General features: G+C 42.4%; 2 protein-coding genes across 2 annotated transcripts; one reads left to right on the top strand and one right to left on the bottom strand.

Moving 5' to 3' along the window:
* The first annotated feature begins 3,194 nt into the window (after positions 1 to 3,194).
* On the top strand, positions 3,195 to 4,373 carry LOC132461048 (barrier-to-autointegration factor-like). Its single transcript, XM_060056104.1, has 2 exons — positions 3,195 to 3,391; positions 3,811 to 4,373. Exons 1-2 carry the CDS (start codon positions 3,266 to 3,268, stop codon positions 3,955 to 3,957), a joined length of 273 nt encoding a protein of 90 aa, XP_059912087.1. The 5' UTR covers positions 3,195 to 3,265; the 3' UTR covers positions 3,958 to 4,373.
* Positions 4,374 to 10,452: 6,079 nt separating this feature from the next.
* znf346 (zinc finger protein 346) lies at positions 10,453 to 18,718 on the bottom strand. Its single transcript, XM_060056068.1, has 7 exons — positions 18,577 to 18,718; positions 17,327 to 17,430; positions 16,982 to 17,083; positions 16,639 to 16,786; positions 15,337 to 15,606; positions 13,490 to 13,589; positions 10,453 to 13,175 (listed from the first exon to the last, which is right to left on the bottom strand). The coding sequence occupies exons 1-7, from the start codon at positions 18,668 to 18,670 to the stop codon at positions 12,893 to 12,895; spliced, it is 1,101 nt and encodes a 366-aa protein (XP_059912051.1). The 5' UTR covers positions 18,671 to 18,718; the 3' UTR covers positions 10,453 to 12,892.
* Between the last annotated feature and the right edge of the window lie 111 nt (positions 18,719 to 18,829).

Genomic DNA, 18,829 nt, shown 5'->3' with positions numbered 1-18,829 from the left:
GAGAAGAAGGTTGCATGCTGTCCTGTTGCATGCTGTCTGATGTCAGACAGCCCACCGTGCGCCACTGAAAACACTCGCCGACATATTTTACAACTTGCCTTGTAAACATCTCCACTGACGCTGTCCAGCCAAGGATGTGCGTCTTCCCACTCACGTCCGTACTTCTGCAAGCGTTTACGCTTTTGAGGACGTGGTGGAGTATCGGGTGTAGCGGACATTTTTAAAAGGCGCAGGTTTTGTGAGCAGCGCCGGTGTGTGGTGTCTGTCGCTAGGCAACCGTGACCACCACACGCATGCGCAGACACACAGATGACCGGAGCGGGTCTTGCGTAGATCCCGCCGCGACAATTTTGCTGACCGTAGTATTCCCTGTGTTTTGTTTTGATCATTATTGTTAGATTTAGTTTTTGTGTGTGTGACAGACATGTGTATTGGACATTTATGGAAATACGGAACAAATTGCGTCCCGTATTGGTTCAATACGGGACGCAACATTTAATTGCCAAATAAGGGACGATTCCGTATTTTACGGGACGGTTGGCAACCCTAGCTGCAGCCCAACATAAAATAAATAAATATTACCTTAACAGAAAGCGCGGTACAGAGGAATTATCCGCCACCAATTTGACTACTGAATTTAGTCTGTATAAAGTATGCCTGACTAGTTTAGCTAGCCCGGCTTCGAAACTGAAAATTAAAACTACACGTGCACTTTACCTGCCTGATTAACGCCACACCAGTGTGTTGACACTACTCAAGCAAAGCTTAATTCACACATAGCTCAAAAACTATGTGTGAAATAAAAAACTCAAAGCAGCATGGGGTTTCCCAGGCTAGTATGGATGGGCAAAATGCCCGTGCTAATGAGAAAAAAACGAAGTCTGTAGCACTACAATGTCCACACACCACTACACCTTACTTAACGCCTGTGTTGCATTTCATCATCAACAAGATTGAAATCATTAACAAAACAAAAGAAAGGCACATGGACGTGCTGACTTTGACCGTTGAAAACTGCAAAGATGAGGAACGTCTCTCTCATACAGGTGACTTCTGATTCAGCTGGATTGAAAGGGATCCGTCTTCGCCGTCTTCTTTTTTATGGTGTGACGAGATCTCGTGCCACGAGATCTCGCGAGATTAAACTCGACGATATTACCCATCGCGTCAAAAATCCTCCAATCCAAACTTCTATTTGTCGCCTGTGGGGGCAGTAATGCGCCTTTGCTACATCTAGCCTGCCAGAACCTAAAGAAGGAGAAGGAAAAGAAGAGGAGGAGAAGGAGGCGAAGCAGGGGAAGCATCGAAAGCAGCCATAAGCTGTGTTCAAAATCGTTCCCTATATAGTGTACTATATAGGGTGCTCACCATTTTGTAGTGGTGTTCAAATTCTCAGTGGTTAATTTCATGCACTATATAGTGCACTTAAAATATCCAAAATTTGAGTGTACATACGATGTAGCCTACATATTACTCCCGTATACCACAATGCAATGCGGTCGTGTTTTTCCGGAGGAGAAGAAGAGGCTGAATAACCGCGAAAACGAATACATTTAATCAAAGTACATTTTGGGTACTTTGATTTGGTTTTGCACATACTTGGTTAAATAAAAATGTCTGTTGGTGCAGTCATATATTTTGTCATTGTAGTTTTCTTAAAATCTCGTCTCGTTCTCGTGAGCTGAGTGTATCGTCACACCCCTAGCCGGGTGGGATTTTGAGGGTAGGTCGCCACCTTCTGTGCAGGAGGTACAGACTAGGCCTACGATTAAATACCATACAATACTGTACAGACGGTACAGACTGTAGGCCTACGATTAAATACCATAGGCCTGACTATGGTAATAATGCAGAAAATAGATAAAAGAATAAGGGGAAATACTAAAGATAGAAGGAAAACAAATTAAAGCAAAGCTAAATCTAAGGTCACTGAATTTGTAATCCCTGCTAGGCCTATTGCACCAAGTCATATGTTCCAGACTGGATATAGGACTATTGTTGGAATTGTGGGCTATTGATTCTCAGCACTTGCGCACGGTAACACGGGACAATATTTTGGTCAGTAGAATCCACACAGACCAACTTTATGCACCTTGTGGGTTAAATGTACATTGTTTGTTGATTTTTTTTATCTGTGGAAAGGCTGATGCCTAAATTAATTATACAGTAATGTGCTGTTTTTAATATTACAATCTATTACCATTTCCATTTCAGTTTTTCACCCTGTATTTCACATACTAAAATAGTAAAAAATATCATTGACAGCACGTTTTTGATTTAAGGTATTTACACTGTGAATAATACAGTAATGTGCTATTTTTAATATGACTGTCCAATGCTGTCACCATTTCAGCTTTTCACCATATATTTCACATGTTAAAACAATTAAAAACAACATTTTTGACCGTTTTTTTATTTATGGTAATTCTGTGTTTATTCTACAACAATAAACGTTTTCTAGCTTTACAGTTTTTTTTTGTTGCCATTTCACAGTTTTTCACTGTAATTTTCACGGACATTTTTTACAGTGTAGTCCTCGAAACTATGTTCTAAATGTCCACATTTTCATATATAAATATAGAATTGTAGGCAATGCACTTAACAAATAATAATAAAAAATTGGACCCCCCCAATGTCTAAACCATGGTTACGCCCTTGATGCCAAGGATAACCGTTGCTCCTCCGACCAGGATTTCAATAAAACTTGCCGAGTTAGTAAAAACTGGAGAAAAAAATCCTGTAGAGGTATGCCGGATGATTAAGAGCTCCTCTCTGGAAAAAGTTGCTGGTGAAATACCACCGAAAACATAATAAACAGACAAAAACAAACAAAGTACTAGAGAGCGAAGTACCGAGGCTGCCATCCGCGGCGCCATGGCAACCACGTTGATCATGATCATCGCTTTGCGTGCTCTTAGGAGAATTTGGGATTCTTTAGTCTGATGTGCCCTGTGACTTAGGTCTTTGTGACTGGGGTCCAGCAGGAGAACATTTATTGGGCTCCGCTCGCAGCTTCTCAGTGCTCTGAGTGCGCGCGTGCAGAGATAATTTGCACGCTCGCAGTTAATATCTACGCTTGTGAAATAATATAATGCGCCCTAATGCATGTTTCATCACATTAGTGCTAGATGGCACTAATGTGTCCACATAGGTGAAGGCATATTAACAGATGAAGTCAAGTTGGTTTTAATAATGAATATTATGTATTAATCTGTCATATTTTGATTCAGATCGGGTGACCCCTCACCACTACCTCCTAGTGAACATGTCGTCGACCTCAAAGAAACACTCTAGCCTCGTGTCTGAGCCATTGGGCAGGAAGAGGGCAGACACTCTGCCCGGCATCGGACACGTACTCGGCGAGAGGCTCGTGATGAAGGGCTTTGAAAAGGTGCAGGAGCTACACACACCACTCTGAGGCCAAGGGACGGGTTGGGAATTCAAGTGTCACCAAATGAGGAGCCGGTTGACGGGACTGTTCAGTCAGCGGGCCGTTAGAGGCATGTTGTCAATACTATGAGGGACATGTATTTATGCCTTTCGAATTAACTATGAGGGGAGAATATATGTTAGCCCTGCTGCTGGGGACACGGTCACCAATCAGCTCAGTTACTGCCTGATAGGATGGTCTGATAACATGTTTGTTGTATCCTCTCTCTGTGTCTCTGTCTGTCTGTCTGTCTGTCTGTCTGTCTGTCTGTCTGTTTGTCTGTCTGTCTGTCTGTCTGTCTGTCTGTCTGTCTGTCTGTCTGTCTGTCTGTCTGTCTGTCTCTCTGTCTGTCTGTCTGTCTGTCTGTCTGTCTGTCTCAGGCCTCCATGGTGGTGGGTCAGTACATGGTGCTGGGGAACGACGAGGTGCGCTTCAATCGCTGGCTGCACAACACATGCGGGGCGAATAATAAACAGCAATACGAATGCCACAAGGCCATCAAGGAGTGGTGCGATTCCTTCATATAGGCCGCTCTCCTCTTTTATCACACGTCCTTCTCTACTCTTTTTGTTTCTTTTTTTTGGCCTGAAACGTAAGCTCGCTGACTGTTCAGGGACGCAACAACGACAACAACATAAAACCAGATGGTTGTTTGAGACTTTGCTCAGTTTGACTCGTTTTAAGAAAACAGCTCTATACTTTTTGGATCTAAATGATCTGAAACAAATGTCTACTTTAACTCATGAATCAATGCCATAATCAATGCCATAAGCAAACTAAAAATGGTGCACTATGATTACACAATATGATATTATGGGGTGTGCAGTGTTTAATAGTAAAGGGTGAACATGGCTAAATATGTCAATGTCATAAAATGTTATGGTTGTTAAGGCAACCAAGCAGAAACAATAATAATAACAATAAAGAAACAATAAAACAAGAATTTTGATCGACTTTTCTTCCGACTTCCATCGTTAATCAGGTTTTAAATGGCTGAAGACAAAACCACATGCCATAATAAATAGTTTGTCTTATTCTGGTTATTAAGGATCTCATAAATTCCCATTGGAATGTATTGATGATGGAACTGCTTAATGAAGATGCCGTAATCCATTTGGACGATCAAATAGAAAATAAAACAATTCTGAACCATTATAACTTACTGTTAGAGATGTCACTACTGCATTTCACACTGAATTGTTGCTGCCTTTTTATTTTATTGTCCTAATTTAAACAAATTCAAAATGTAACCTCCTTTTGAATTGTTTCTGAAATGAAAAGGCAATGCCTTTTCATTTCAGAAACACCTGCCAGGAAACACCTTTTGGTAATGAGACATTTTATTTCACACTTAACCTAGTAGCCAAAGCTGTCCTTAAAACACCTTCTGAGCTGCGACACTAAAGATGGTATTGAACGTCTGTCTTAATATGCATAGGCCTATGTTGTAAATGTGGCTCATGAAAAAAAAAAAAAAAAAATGTATCCGTTTTTTATAGCACTTTTCTAAGTACCTACTCAAATACGCTTTACAAATAAGAAAGGAATACATACAGACAGTCCAGACAATCAAACAAAAGGGGAAAAAATAAACAACACCACAACAATAGGCAACACATTAAGAGAGCGGGAATAAAAACCATTGGAAGTCTTTATAACAGTTTGGTTTGCGTTCACATACTGGAATGTGTGTACATATAGTAAGGTTCACTAGCGCCTAAACGGAGGCAGTCCAAGAAATCACATGAAACGTTTAGGCCTACATAAAAATCCCTTTGCATCGTGTACGATCTGTTGATGCAAGAAATTGCCGATGTACAAAATAAACGGATACATGCTACCAGGGGGGGACTGGGACAAAAATTCAGCCCTGGCATTTTCTGTCCAGACCAGCCCACTACATTATCAGCACTAGGGGTGGGACGGGACGAACGGAAAGAACCCTGTATGTACTTTATTAAAACAATTTAATCAAGTACATTCATCCGAATAATAGTACAGCACTGCAAATAGCAGTTGTTGCTTTTTTTTGTTTTTGTTTTTCAAGTTTGTGTCTCTTGTGCTGCTGACAAGTGTGTGCTGCTGGAGAAACCTGAAAAGGAAGTTAACAGACATGCTGCGGTCGCTGCATCTCCAACCCCCATACCTACGTATCTACAAAACCCTTCTTAAAGGCACCCAGTGCAACTTTATGTAAACATTCAATGAAAAATAAACATTCAATTTCTAGTCTTTTTTACACGTAGTAAGTTTCAATAACTCCATACCATTACATATCGACATTCAAGGAGCAAAGATGAGACGTCGTTGTGTGGTGAGAACTGATAGAAAATCGTAAACAACAACAATCGCCGGTGGGGAGAAGCCATTTTTCCATTGACTGGAAGCCTGCTTTATTTATTGTAGGTTACAAAAAATAAAGAAAATGGCGGCATTGTTGTCGTTATCGATTTTGTATCAGTTCTCACCACACAACGACGTTTCATCTTTGCTGCTTAAATGTCGGTATGTAATGGTATGGAGTTATTGAAACTTACTACGTGTAAAAAAGACTAGAAATTGAATGTTTATTTTTAAGCCTTGAAAGTTGCACTGGGTGCCTTTAAATATCACACTTGATCCAACGCTAAATTCTCTCTTGCAGTTTTTAGTCTGTGAATGTGAAAATCTTTCGGTGTAAGCCCAGCATTAGTTAAAACCAGACTCGGACAATAATAACAAAATATCCTGACAAAAATCTAAATAGAAACATATTACAGACAGTAGCAGCATTAGAGCTGAAACTCATTTGTTTCAACTGTGACTCAGTCATTGTGAAACCATAAATAGAGAATTGAATTTTTTTTTATCTGTAGCTGCGAGAAAAAGTCTAAGAGATGAATTACAGGTCTGAACAGATATGCATTCTCATATTAGACAATAGACTTTTTCACACAGCCATAGATAAAAAAATTATATATAAATTTATGGTTATATATTTAGGGCAATATATATATTGCCCTACTTCCTCGTCCGCAGCCAGCCAGCTACACTCCTCACCAAATTCATGACCTGCAAGAAACAGCAAACAGAACTTGTACTCAGTATCTGTGTACTGAGTGACAAGTATATGTAGCCATGTAGACTTTTTGTGACGTAGTGACACTTAGTGAACAAATTTGTCTGTCATGAAGGAAGACTTAAGTCTCAAAAGAGCCCTAAGGCCTACCTGCATAACTGTTAATTGAACTTAAAAGAAATGCAGATGTTTGAAATGAAAATCATCAATATGAAAATCTTCAAACAGGAAATAAACCTTTGTTTCAATCTGAGACGAAACAAGTTGCATAGTAAACTCGCAAAGTCAAGACGAATCTCTCTCTCTCTCTCTCTCTCTCTCCCATATCATAGAATAACTTATATTAGGTCAGGAAAACCTGTTTGACAGGAGATGATGGTAGCAGAGAATATAAAGAGACATTTATGAATTACCAATTGTCATTTTATCACACATATAGTATGTTTCTTCACATAAACCTTTAAACATATACAGATTGCATTCCTCTCACCACATTAAATAGTCATCACCTCAGTAAACAATAAATGAATTGAAAGATTACAATAAATTCAATGGCAAATATTGCAAATTAAACAAATTATTTCCTATTGGTTTACGTGTATTTTGTGCTAAAATTCAAAGTATCTCATCTGTATTTACAATACAGCATGATTCTGCGTCTCCATTTACAGCTCATTAGTCCATGTCAATGTTTACTGATGCTATGGCAACAAGAGACTGCTGACGTTAGAAGCTGTTAGCAATGCTAAATCATCCAAATAACCCATAATATCACAATTCGGCATATTTAAACAAAATCAACCACAACTTCCAACAGTCACAGCCCTTCAACTCTGGGCTAATATTTTGTCACAAGTATGCAGTTAATTAGTTCACATCACATCACCTAATTTCATTGTACAACTGAGAACATCTCTTTCGTGCATATGACAATAAACACTTTGAATTCAACTGAATTGAATCACATTCAATGTAAAAACGTTTTGTTTTGGACATTTCTCAAAATGTAGCCTAGCTAGCCCCAGGCTAACGTTAGCATATTTGCCTCCACTCGCTCGTCTCCCGGCGCAGCAGCACCAGCTCGGGTGTTGACCCCGGCTCCAAATAGGTGTGTACATTTTGAACATTTAGCAGCTTCCACATCCAGAGAGTCGCAGTTTTTCAGCGCCATCCGGGCGTTTCTTCTTATCCATTTTCAGCGCATGGACGCTGGAAGTGGGGGGGCTGGGGGGGCTGCAGCCCCCCCCCGGTGGCGAGAGGCTGAATGTGAAATGCAAAAACCCCCGTGGAAATAAAATAAATACATAAATATATCAGAGTATTATTATACTATTGTGATTTCATTGACATAAGTCAAACAACATATTTGACTATAAATGCCAAAAGCAGTATAACCCCCCCCCCATCGAAACGTTTCTCAGCCCCCCCAACCGTGAATTACTTCCAGCGGCCCCGTCCCGACTCCCACGACTCCGGCCCATGCCATGCGGTCCAGCCCACCCTGATTTGTGTTGTGATTGACAGCACTGTCAGGGCTCTCTGAGCCTGTCAGCCCATGATTGATTGACAATGACAAACATAGACCAATAATATGTGTCGATGCTGGCCACACACTGCTAGCCCTCTGTTGCCCATTGGCTGGCCCAATTGGAGGGAATTTAGAGAGAGAGAAAAAAACAAAACATAGCGGACCGGACCGGCCCACATTGGGTCAACGGCCCACCGGGACGATGCCCGGCGGTATGCCAGATGACCAGTCCACCCCTGCATGCTACAGTCTCTCCCTGTTGAAACAAGACATTAAAGGGCCAATAGGTAACCAGGTAAAGGTCCCACGGCATGCTTCTTTATGGATGCTTTAATATAGATATTAGTGGGCCTCTAATACAGTATTTGAAGACGTTCCCGAAATTCAGCCGTTGTGCAGAATTACAGCCACTACGAGCCAGTCGCACTTTGAGCTTTCCACAAGTGCACCGTTTCGGTGTCTTTAGCTTTAATGCAAATGAGGGTGAGAAAGGCGGGTCAAAGAGGAGGGTGGGGGTGTTTTTCCATTGCTTACGGATCAACAAGGACAATACAGAATATGGTTCACAACACAGAAATAAAGAGCAGTAGGCTACTCACATGGTTCCTAACTCCTAGGTCCCACTGTTGGCGCCAGAGCAGATCTACTGGAGGGGCATTGGTCTCCACCGTTTGAGAAATATTTTAAGGCAGTGGCGACCTCATAGTCAAACAGACCAGAAATGCTATCAAAAACTAAACACATTTTTCTTTCCTAGAAACAATATGCTGTCCTTGTTGTTGTCGAGGCTATAGTAGCCCTATGCACAGTTTACGCAGCCACACACACAAAGACGATAATAAAAGCCGACACCGCTCTCATCACAAATGGGTTGCTGCCCCTTAGTGGCCGCTGTATGTCACTGTAGGATGTAGTGTTGTTATACAACTTTTTTTAATAACAGAAATCTGATTTAAGTTAGAAATCGTTTTTCTGAGAGTAAAAGTTCAGAACTCCGAAAAAATAATCACATGTGGCCATATCCTTTTCCGTATCTAGGGACCCCAAGAGAGACCAACTGCACAAAAAAAAAAATCAGTCATGTTGTATTTGTACTCTACACGATTTATTTATTCAGAATTAATAGGGCAATACCTAATGGCATTCAAAATATGAATTCGAAAGCTCATATACCTGTACATAAATAGAAGTCCAACGATTACTCTCCAGAAAAACAGCAATCGTCTCAAAATATTTCTCAGTTCCCCTTCCCATACACCATGTCTGCATCTTACGTCCTACAAAGAACCTTCTGAAGCACACAATCAAATTCAAACATGTCCTTTACTAGATGCACAACTTGGTAGCACTTATTGAATATATAGTTTGTCTGGAAAATAAATCTTATAATTTACAACACAACAGCTACACGCAACAAGGAGGTTTTTAAAAGCAATGTTATTTTGCAGGTATCATTTACAATATTGGTGTGTGTGTGTGTGTGTGTGTGTGTGTGTGTGTGTGTGTGTGTGTGTGTGTGTGTGTGTGTGTTGATGAGCACTCGTCCCATCACCAGGACCAGATTCTGCTTCTCTTGATCACAGGAGTATATGGAACCGTTCAGAAAAAGTACTAAAAACTTTCCCCGACAACTTAAAAAAGTTCAAGACGATGAACTGCAAGAAAAAGATTTCAGGTACAGAATAAAACGGTGTACTCTATCAAGATTGCACATAAATACTGGGCAGCAGCGAAGTAAGCTCCTATAAAATGTAGAATCAAACGTCCGGCTTCATGACATCAACTGTTATACGAACAGCTACGACCCGCTACTCGCATATTCACGTGGCTAAAGCAAATAACACACTGCTATGGCCGAGGTACACAAGATGAAGGCTTTTTAGTCTTGATATTCAATGTGGGGCAGACAAGGTTTTCTTCACCAGGTCACAGACTAACAAGTGTGACCCGGGACAGGAAAGCTTTCCATCGTCCAGCGTAAACGCAGATAGGCCACGCCCACTTAGTGAAATAATTGTGTACCGTTATGAATGATTGGTCAGGACAGAGGTTCAATATAAACATATCCAATAGTCTTTCGGGATCACTCCGTGCTCACACACACTTTTTGCCAGACCCTGTGAGGCAGAGAAGAACACAAAGGATTGACTGCTGTAATTTGTCTGCTCCAGACACAAACACACACACGAAGCTTTGATCCAGTCTGAAAGAAGTCACTGTGGGCTGGAGGCCCACAGAGAGGCTATAGCCTATAGTGCAGGTGACAAAATAAAAGTATAGCTTTGCATCTGTTCCAAATGCAAAAACTGCAATTTATTAACAGCTGTTCCTGTTGCAAAATAGTTCACATTTATATTAAATTAATTCAAATAAAAATTCCAAGTGTACAGCTTGGGTTGTCCGTTTGAGAAAAGAAAAATGCTTTTACCGCTAATCTAAACGGTATGAAGTTTTAATGTAAGTGTAAGAAGAGTCAGTTCAAATATATAACAAGCGATAAAAAATAAAATAAAAAGCAAATGGACTGTAACAGCCTTATCCAAACCGGCCAATGTGTTAAGTTAGCTTCAATTTCAATTATAACACTTAAATAGCCTAATGGAGCAGTCGGTACAAAACAAGGAGTGGCCATCTGACCTTATGTGGTCAAACCAACATCTTAGTGTTTCAGCAGCTAATAACACACATGTCTAGTTTACTTTTCCTTAAGCAAATAAAAGTTAATATTTAGTCAAAACACAAAATCATAGGGGTGATGTGATTCCAATATCACATTTTTCCTAGTTTCAAAACACGTTTTGACCACCCACAACGAAATGACAAGACACTGATTATGGAACCAAGGCTAAAATCCAACCGAGAATTTAAAAACGTATAAATTAGTGTAACCTGGTATTGACCTTATGACCCCACGAATTACAGACTCAACTCTAAAAAAAAGTATAGTTACCCTGCTCTATCAGGACACACTGAAATGGAGATACCACACATGGACACAAACCTGGTTAGTATATTTCTCTGCCTCAGTCACAATGTCAGTGGGATTTCAACTGGTCTTCCTGGTCAAGGTCCTTTCCAGGGTTAGGCCTGGCTGGGGCCGTTGGTCAAGGAACCCCGTGGCCAGGTTATCTCCTGAAGGTATCTGGACCTGTAGGCCACTTGTAGCCTACCAATTACATTCTAACAATAAACCATACTGAATTTAGATTTTTTTTCGAAAGTAAATAAAAATATACATAGAGTATTACAAGGACGTAACTACTACTTAAAGGGATATTCAAACGGAGAGAGACCGTCCGCACGTCGACCAGGTGGACGTCCAGTTAGCCGCCCTATAACGGATCCTGTCAGGGCTGCCGTTGACCAAACACAGAAGGGAGACCACAAGTCTCAACCATTACCCAGTGGACATCTTTAGCATTGCTTTGTTGAGGTTGTTAAACTGTAAGAGTCAGCTTGGTAATGCAGTCTGGAATAAGTTGGAGTGTTTAAGCCCTAGCTGTAGTTCTCTGTTTAGCTGCTGCTACTGCTACCCTGTAAAAGGACCTCAGACAACATGGTAAATAATTTGGGTTTGTTTTGAGCGGTGGTATAAGGAGGGCAGGCGTAAGGGGGGGTTAAACAATTGGATATCATGCATGCCAAAATTGAATAAGGGCAGGAATCCCGATATTTAGGTTTTGGTTTCCATTCCTGTTGTAACCAAGTTCAACCCATCACAGGGGCCAGCCTATTTGGATCATAGGCGTCATCGGAGCGGATGGGGGAACTTGGAATCTATTCTCCATGGCCTGCGGTAGGACCGCCGAGGAATTCAGGGAATGTAACAAAGCCTCGATCCTAAAAAGGGCCAGAAACAGCGAGCAAGCAGCTCCCGGGTCTTATCCTCTGGTGTACATGTCTTATGTCTTAAGACATAGAGGTTTCCTTCTAGAACATGGGGTTTCTGGAGCGCATACATGAAGTGCCATTGAAGTGTCTTCAATGGCCTGGAGACCTCCTGGGACGACGCGGGGGCCGGGGGCTATCAAACCGGGGGCTTCTGGATCGCCCCAAGACTGGAGAGGCTGCTTGGAGATCTTAGGTTTATGAAGACCCACAGAAATTGCCAGGCCGTGTTCACATCTAGCGTTTTTTTTTTTTTATCTTGTTTTACATTATATTCCTATGGAGCAGAGCGTTTCTGGAAAAAGTAACGGCCGTTTTTTTAAACGCCTCTCCCAGCGTTTTTTTGTGCCATACGGAGCATTGAAAAAAGTTCAACTTTCAGGAAGAAAACGGCCGACGTCAGGCGTCTTTTTGACAACTGACCAATCCCAAGCGGAACATTGACACTTCGTCAGGAAGGAAACTCTCAACTGTCAAAATGGCAGACAAATCACTCGGGGAAAGTGCCGGTGGAGCGATTAATAGTTTTAATTACAGAACATGTCGATATCTACATGTCTAATGGGCTTTAGCCTGGATACGTAGTAGGCGAGTAACGTCGGGTCCAGAATGGGTTCGTTGCTAGGCAATAGAAAAACGCTCGTTGGGCTTTTTGGACAGTTTCTTTTTCATAAATTTTTAAAGCGGTAGGCTCAACTTTTCCCTATTACAAAATACGCTAAATGTGAACACGGCCTAGACAGTTTATGTTAGTTTCTTTTTTTTACGATCCAAAAATGTTTTGAAGGCCAACCAAATACATGACGTGAATTTTTTTTTTTTTTGGAACAACCCAAAATAAATGAATGCAGGGGGTTCGAAAGGGACCAGGTGGTGGTGGTGTCGTCAACTGATGGTTTAGTAGTGGGATTCGATCCTAAAAGGGGGTCTGTCGCTGTCTCTCTCCTGGCTGAAGCTTCGGGGTGTGGGGGGCGTCCTGTTCGCAGTCTCAGGTGTACTGGCATTCCGGTATGCCAGTTGAATACTGGTTGCCCTCCGACATGTACTGGTGTTCCGTGGCAATGTAGGGGTCCGACCCGCCAGAGTACTCGTTGCCAGGGGCAACCGACTGGTAGTCGCCCGTGCTGAACTGGTCGCCCATGTCGACGGACTGGTAGTCTCCGGTGGAAAACTGGTTGGCCCCGTCGGCCGCCTGGTAGTCGCCAGCGGGGAACTGGTTCTGTGTCGTTTTATGCTGGTTTTCTGTGGAGCCCATGCCAGATTTTTTCATTCTATGGAGACAAATATGTTTGTTATTTTTTTAAATCAACAGAATTTTTTTAGATCAAACTTTTAATAGAATGGATTATCAAAAGACAATCATTGATTCTTTTTAATTACCTTTCAAAATGAAATGAAAAGAATTGGACCAGCAGGGGAACGTAATAACATAAAAACATGTTTTCCAAACACATTAACCCCCCCCCCCCCCCCCCCCAAAATACCCATTATCTAGAAGTTGTAATGACAACCACAGATACTTGAAACAATAAAACACTATAAAGGCTTGCTCAACACAGATCCTCCTCCTCCTCCTCGTACTCACTGGTTCTTATGTTTGGCGCCACTGATGTGGGCCTGGTACTGTTCCACCGAGTTCAGGTCGATGTTGCAGAGGGTGCAGGAGTAGCCCTTCACCGTGGAGGCTGTGGGCCGAGGGGGAAGGAGAGGTTAGAGACACGCTTCACTGGGGGTCCGTTCCGTCGTCGTACGACTCTTCAGAGTCAGCCCATAGTCACCACTGTGCGACCGCTACAAAGTCACAGTGTCACACGCCGTCCTTCTGAACCGTGAGATTACTTGTGAGCAACTAATACCCAGAAGGCGTTGGCAAGTGTTTAAAAAGCGTCACAAATATGGTCATATAGCCTTTCAGTATGGATGGATCATTTAGAATCCAAATATTGCAAATAATAAATATTATGTGGGGGCGTAAATTACATAAAAGTATAGTTATCCAGTCAGCGACCAGCTATAGAGGGATTATCAGTCTACGTCACTCTTAGTCACTCCCCGCTCTACGCGCATGTCGTTTGCAGAAAGAGACGAGAGCGACAAGAGCCGCAATCATGTCTTGTTGTGCGGTTGGTTGCACAAACCCTTTTAATAAGACTGATTATCCCATTTATTCTACCTCTTGCTTGCCAATATAATAAAACAATTCAAATACTTTAATTATGCCTTTTCTTATTCGTATTGCATGCTTATTAAATGTATAGCCTACTCTGTTAGAGTTCATCTCCCTCAAAAAGTAGTCCCCTTTAATTACGATCGATCAAATACGTTTTTGACACCTCAAAGGGCATTATCCCACTTATACCATGGTCACTTGCCAAAGAAAAATTAAATTAAGATCATTAATTTATATTTTCATGCGTTTTACAATCCAAATATAAAGTTTTTCACATAAATAGGACGGACCTTAGCTACGACTTGGCAACGGGAGGTATTCTAATCCGCTGAGCTATGAGCCAGAGAGATAACGTTATAACGGATTAAACATATTTATAATTCGAAATTCCCAGCCTTTTTACCGCGGATACTCTAGGGCAGGGGTGCCCAACCTTTTTTGACCCAAGATCTACTTTTCAAGTAGCCAACCTCCCGAGATCTACCAGCAAACCTACCTTCAAGCGGGGAGGGGGGGGGGGGGGGAGGGAACCTATCATGAACCTACGGACTTCAGTGGGGGTTTCATTCCATCTGCGCACGGTACCTTCTCAACGATAATCAATGATCTTCCTCCCACTCAGGGTGAAAATGGTAGGTCTTAGCTCGTTTCCCCTCAGCCATGCCAACGTTTAGGAGTGTGTAACTACTGTTGACGGCTTTCAACTGCTGTTGACAGCGCAGCGCCGCAAATTTTATTTTATTAAAAAAAAATATTTATTTTTTTCTTTTTTTTTTCTTCACCCCTCGCGGTCGACTTGGGATCTGTCGGCGATCGACTGGTAGACCGCGATCGACTAGTTGGGCACCCCTGCTCTAGGGTCTATATGTAACCGCGCTTTCTGATCAGTTTAATGTAAAGCTGACAAAATCGCTAATTAAAACCACATCTGCAAATTAAGATAACCATGGTAACCACGGCAACCGGTCAACAACAAATGTTCTTTTTGCCATCATTCTGCGTGCGCATCCGCCGTGTTGATAAACAAATAATCCCCCTATAAAGCCTCAAAGGCTCTCTGGGCAAAGAGAGTGGGCCTTCGAGCAATAGTCATACATAAATACCATGTACATGTGCACGGCATTAGTGGGGTTGTCCTTTCTTTGCAACACTGCGCTCCCTAACTGGACCCACAAGCTGTTCCTCTGTTTACTGCGCTTGTGTTGTTGTTGTTGTTGTTGTCGTTGCATTCTTATCATAGTCCAAACCCTCCTGCAGCTTACCGTGGCGAGCGACGCCGGCCTGACCTGGCGATGTAGAGGGCCCGTACGTCTCCATCAGCTTCTGCTTGGTCAGCTGCTTTTTATGCTTCTTGCCGGCGTAGTGCTGCTGAGCCATCAGGGGGTTGTTGAAGGACGCCTCGCAGATGGAGCAGAAGCGGTCCGGGTCCCCCGTCCCCGCCCCCCCCGCCGCAGCCCCCGCCCCCCTGGGCTCGGCGGCGGCGGCGGATGGGGTCTTCTTGGGCTGGGGGGCTGTCGCGGTGGCCTGGGGCGCTGCAGACAGAGGGGCGGTAAGAGCGGATGAGACCACTCCCAACAGGACAGGGGTTCATTCATTCATGCTTGCCATTCAAAGGTTGAGCAGAGTGAACATGCATACATCCTCCTCAATAGCCTAGAAATCCCTCCCCACAATACAAGCAATAATTAAAGCGCATTCTTTATAATAGCCTATATGGTATGGACTGTCACACAACTAATCTAAATAGGATATAAATAATATAAAAAAGGATAGCATGCATAGCATGGTCACATTGAAGGGGCTATTGCCAAACCCCCAAATTCCTGTCCATAAATTCTGTTCCTGCACCTATCTTGCTGTTTGAACAGATAACCACAAACAGGTTGAAGTATTCGACATGTATTTCCCGTCGTAGATTAAAAGGAAAGGTGAACAGGTACCAGTGTTTCCCACAGGCCAAGGACCAATGTGTGGTGCGCGGGGGGGGGGGGGGGGATAAGACTCTCCAGTCTATATGCGCCTCAATCGGTTCGGAATAGAATTCTATGCGGAATAGAATAGGTGGTGTAGTCCGCTATAAATACTTATTCCGATTAGTTGGGGGTTTAACTTGGAGCAGCTGCAGTAGTTCGCAATTGGTCCACTCCGTCTGTACTTTAATGCACACCGAACCTTACCACTGTCAAGGAAATTGGATTTATTGCCTGATTCACGTCTTTGTTATTATAACTCCGTAGTAGTTACAGTAGTCCGGTAACTTATCAACCCCAGCGTGTCCGGTTGCGAAGCGACGGGGTGACATCGGTGGGTTCATGCGTTAGCATCGTCGCTCTCGCTCCGTGTGTGCGTGCGTGTGTGTGTGAATGACAGGGAGAACGAGTGCTATGCAGAGATGAATGGACGGAACGATTTTTAGATTTCCAAATCGCGTTATTAAAAAATATATATATATTTAAAAAAATTATAAAAAAAAAAAAAAAAAGACAGAATCAATTCGTGGCGCTCGATGTTGATTCTGTGGCGCCGCGCCACACAATGGTCTATGTATGGGAAACACTGGGTACCTGCTGTTTGAGGGCCCACTGTCTTCAGCCGGAGGTTCTTGGCGTGCACCTTCCCCTGGTAATGGGACTGGGCCATCACCGCCGAGGAGAAGGTCATGTTACACAGGTTACACAATTTATATCGCTCTGCTTCTCCATTGTTACAGGCCTGTAGGGAGAGAGGGGGGGGGACAAGTGTACACACACACACACACACACACACACACACACACACACACACACACACACACACTTAAATGGACTGCCTGATATTGCCAAAAGGAAATAAATCCACAACAGCAATAGCAACTGTGTGGGATTCTGAAGGACTTGAGAGAGGTTGTTGAGGAGACTTATAACTCACGCTGTCAGGTACAGATGATTCAGGCTTGAACTTCTTCAAGGAGGGCTCCTTGTCATTTTGGATGCAAAGGTAACGCCGCACCTTGTTGGCATGCTTCTTACTCTGAGGAAGACACGATAAACACGTCGTTTAGTTGTAAACCTAAGTATAAATCTCCTTTGGTAGAAATAAAACGATGAAGGTAACGAATAGTAGATGTTGCACGTTTCTGTACGTATTCATGTCATTAGCTGATCATGTTTTACAGTCCATGCCACAGAAACAATCAGCCAAACACGCCCTCAAGAACAGTGTTTGGAGAGTCTAAACAGGAAAGGCATAGTAACCACATTGAGGCAGACCGACCTGGTAGTGGGTCAACTTCTGGGACTCCGAAATGAGAACAGCGCTGCAGACTTTACACTGGGAGTCAGAAAACAGGTCACCGTGTTCCTTGATCATCTTGTTGACTGCAGGGCAGAGACAAAAACCAGGCACTCAGAACTGTCTACAATAAGTCATGGTATAACATGGGACAATTTGCAGGAACTAAATATGCAACACCGAGAATATAATAGTGTGAAATAGAAAAAAAATTACACAGGAGCCCGATTAGTATTCAACTCAAAATAAAGTACAATCATCCTTCCTACAGAGTGGTTTAAAGATGTGCTAACTTCACACTGGCAATTGCGCTGCAACTAGAATTATCGTTTTAGCGATTTCTCATTCAATTTAAGCACTCCAATAACACAACCGTAGAAAGGTTGTTAATGCCATTATGAATTCATGTTGAATCATGATAAGGTCCTTCCCCCTATGTTTTTTGTCTTCATAGATAAATATCAGCATGAACATACAGTGTAGTGAGAATAATGGCTCCTATACAATATTAAAGACAGTTGGGTAGACAATAGAAGAAAAAGTTAGACAGTAATGTATTCTCCTGTGCGAAATGTGAAACTGTATCTGTACAGTAACTAGACGTGTCTTAGATTGCCCGTTGAAGCATGTGATGAATAAACACTTGGCTGTGCTCTCAAATTGTGATTGTTTTGGGTCATGTACGTCATCATATCATCAGGGAGGATGGAGGTCAAATTTGCGACAGCACCATCTTCAGTACATACACAAAAGCTCATCATTCGCTATTTGGTAGTTTAAATGCTGGACAAATAAACGTCCTAAAAGGAACTGGTCTAGCAGGGATAAATGTGCAAAAAATGCATGGAATTTGGAGCATACGGCATCAACATTAGCAAGCTAATGTCTTGTCACATTTTGTCAATGATATCAAATGATATCGTCTGCACAATATACAAACTTGCGTTGCAATGACTAGCCTTGCTCTTTCGTAAATAAAGTGGTATATTGCAAAGTTATAATCGCCCAATGAATATGTTGGCAATCGACCTTGGAGCATGAAAAGGTAGCAGTGGTGAGCTAGCACCCAGTCTGCATGGAGCACTGCCGATTGATCGTTAACTTGTCAACAGACGATAACACGTCCCTCCAGAGGGTGGCGGGAATACGACTCTAATAATAAGTTCCGTTTTTCTGTTGTTGTTGTTGTTGTTGTTGTTGTTGAATGAAACGATATGATTGACAGAGCATACCCTCCGCTGGCCCAGAAGGTAAGTAGGGGAAATCTTCCATCTGCATCGCTACGGCCATTTTTCTTTCACAGCAAAGAGCGGATCCAATGCGCATGCGCGTTTAATTCGTGTGCCACTTCTGTTGCGCTCGGTCCAATGTGGAGCGATGTGTTGTGTTGTTTACTATTTAGCAAAAATAAAACAACGTGACTAGAACATCACAGATTCGAAGGCAAGCACACCGAAAACTGGATTAAGCAAAAGTTGTTGGAAC

The sequence above is a fragment of the Gadus macrocephalus genome, chromosome 7 (genome assembly GCF_031168955.1).
Source record: "Gadus macrocephalus chromosome 7, ASM3116895v1".
NCBI classification, from domain to species: Eukaryota; Metazoa; Chordata; class Actinopteri; order Gadiformes; family Gadidae; genus Gadus; species Gadus macrocephalus.
The sequence above is the reverse complement of the archived record's forward strand: the minus strand, read 5'-3'. Positions and strand labels throughout refer to the sequence as shown.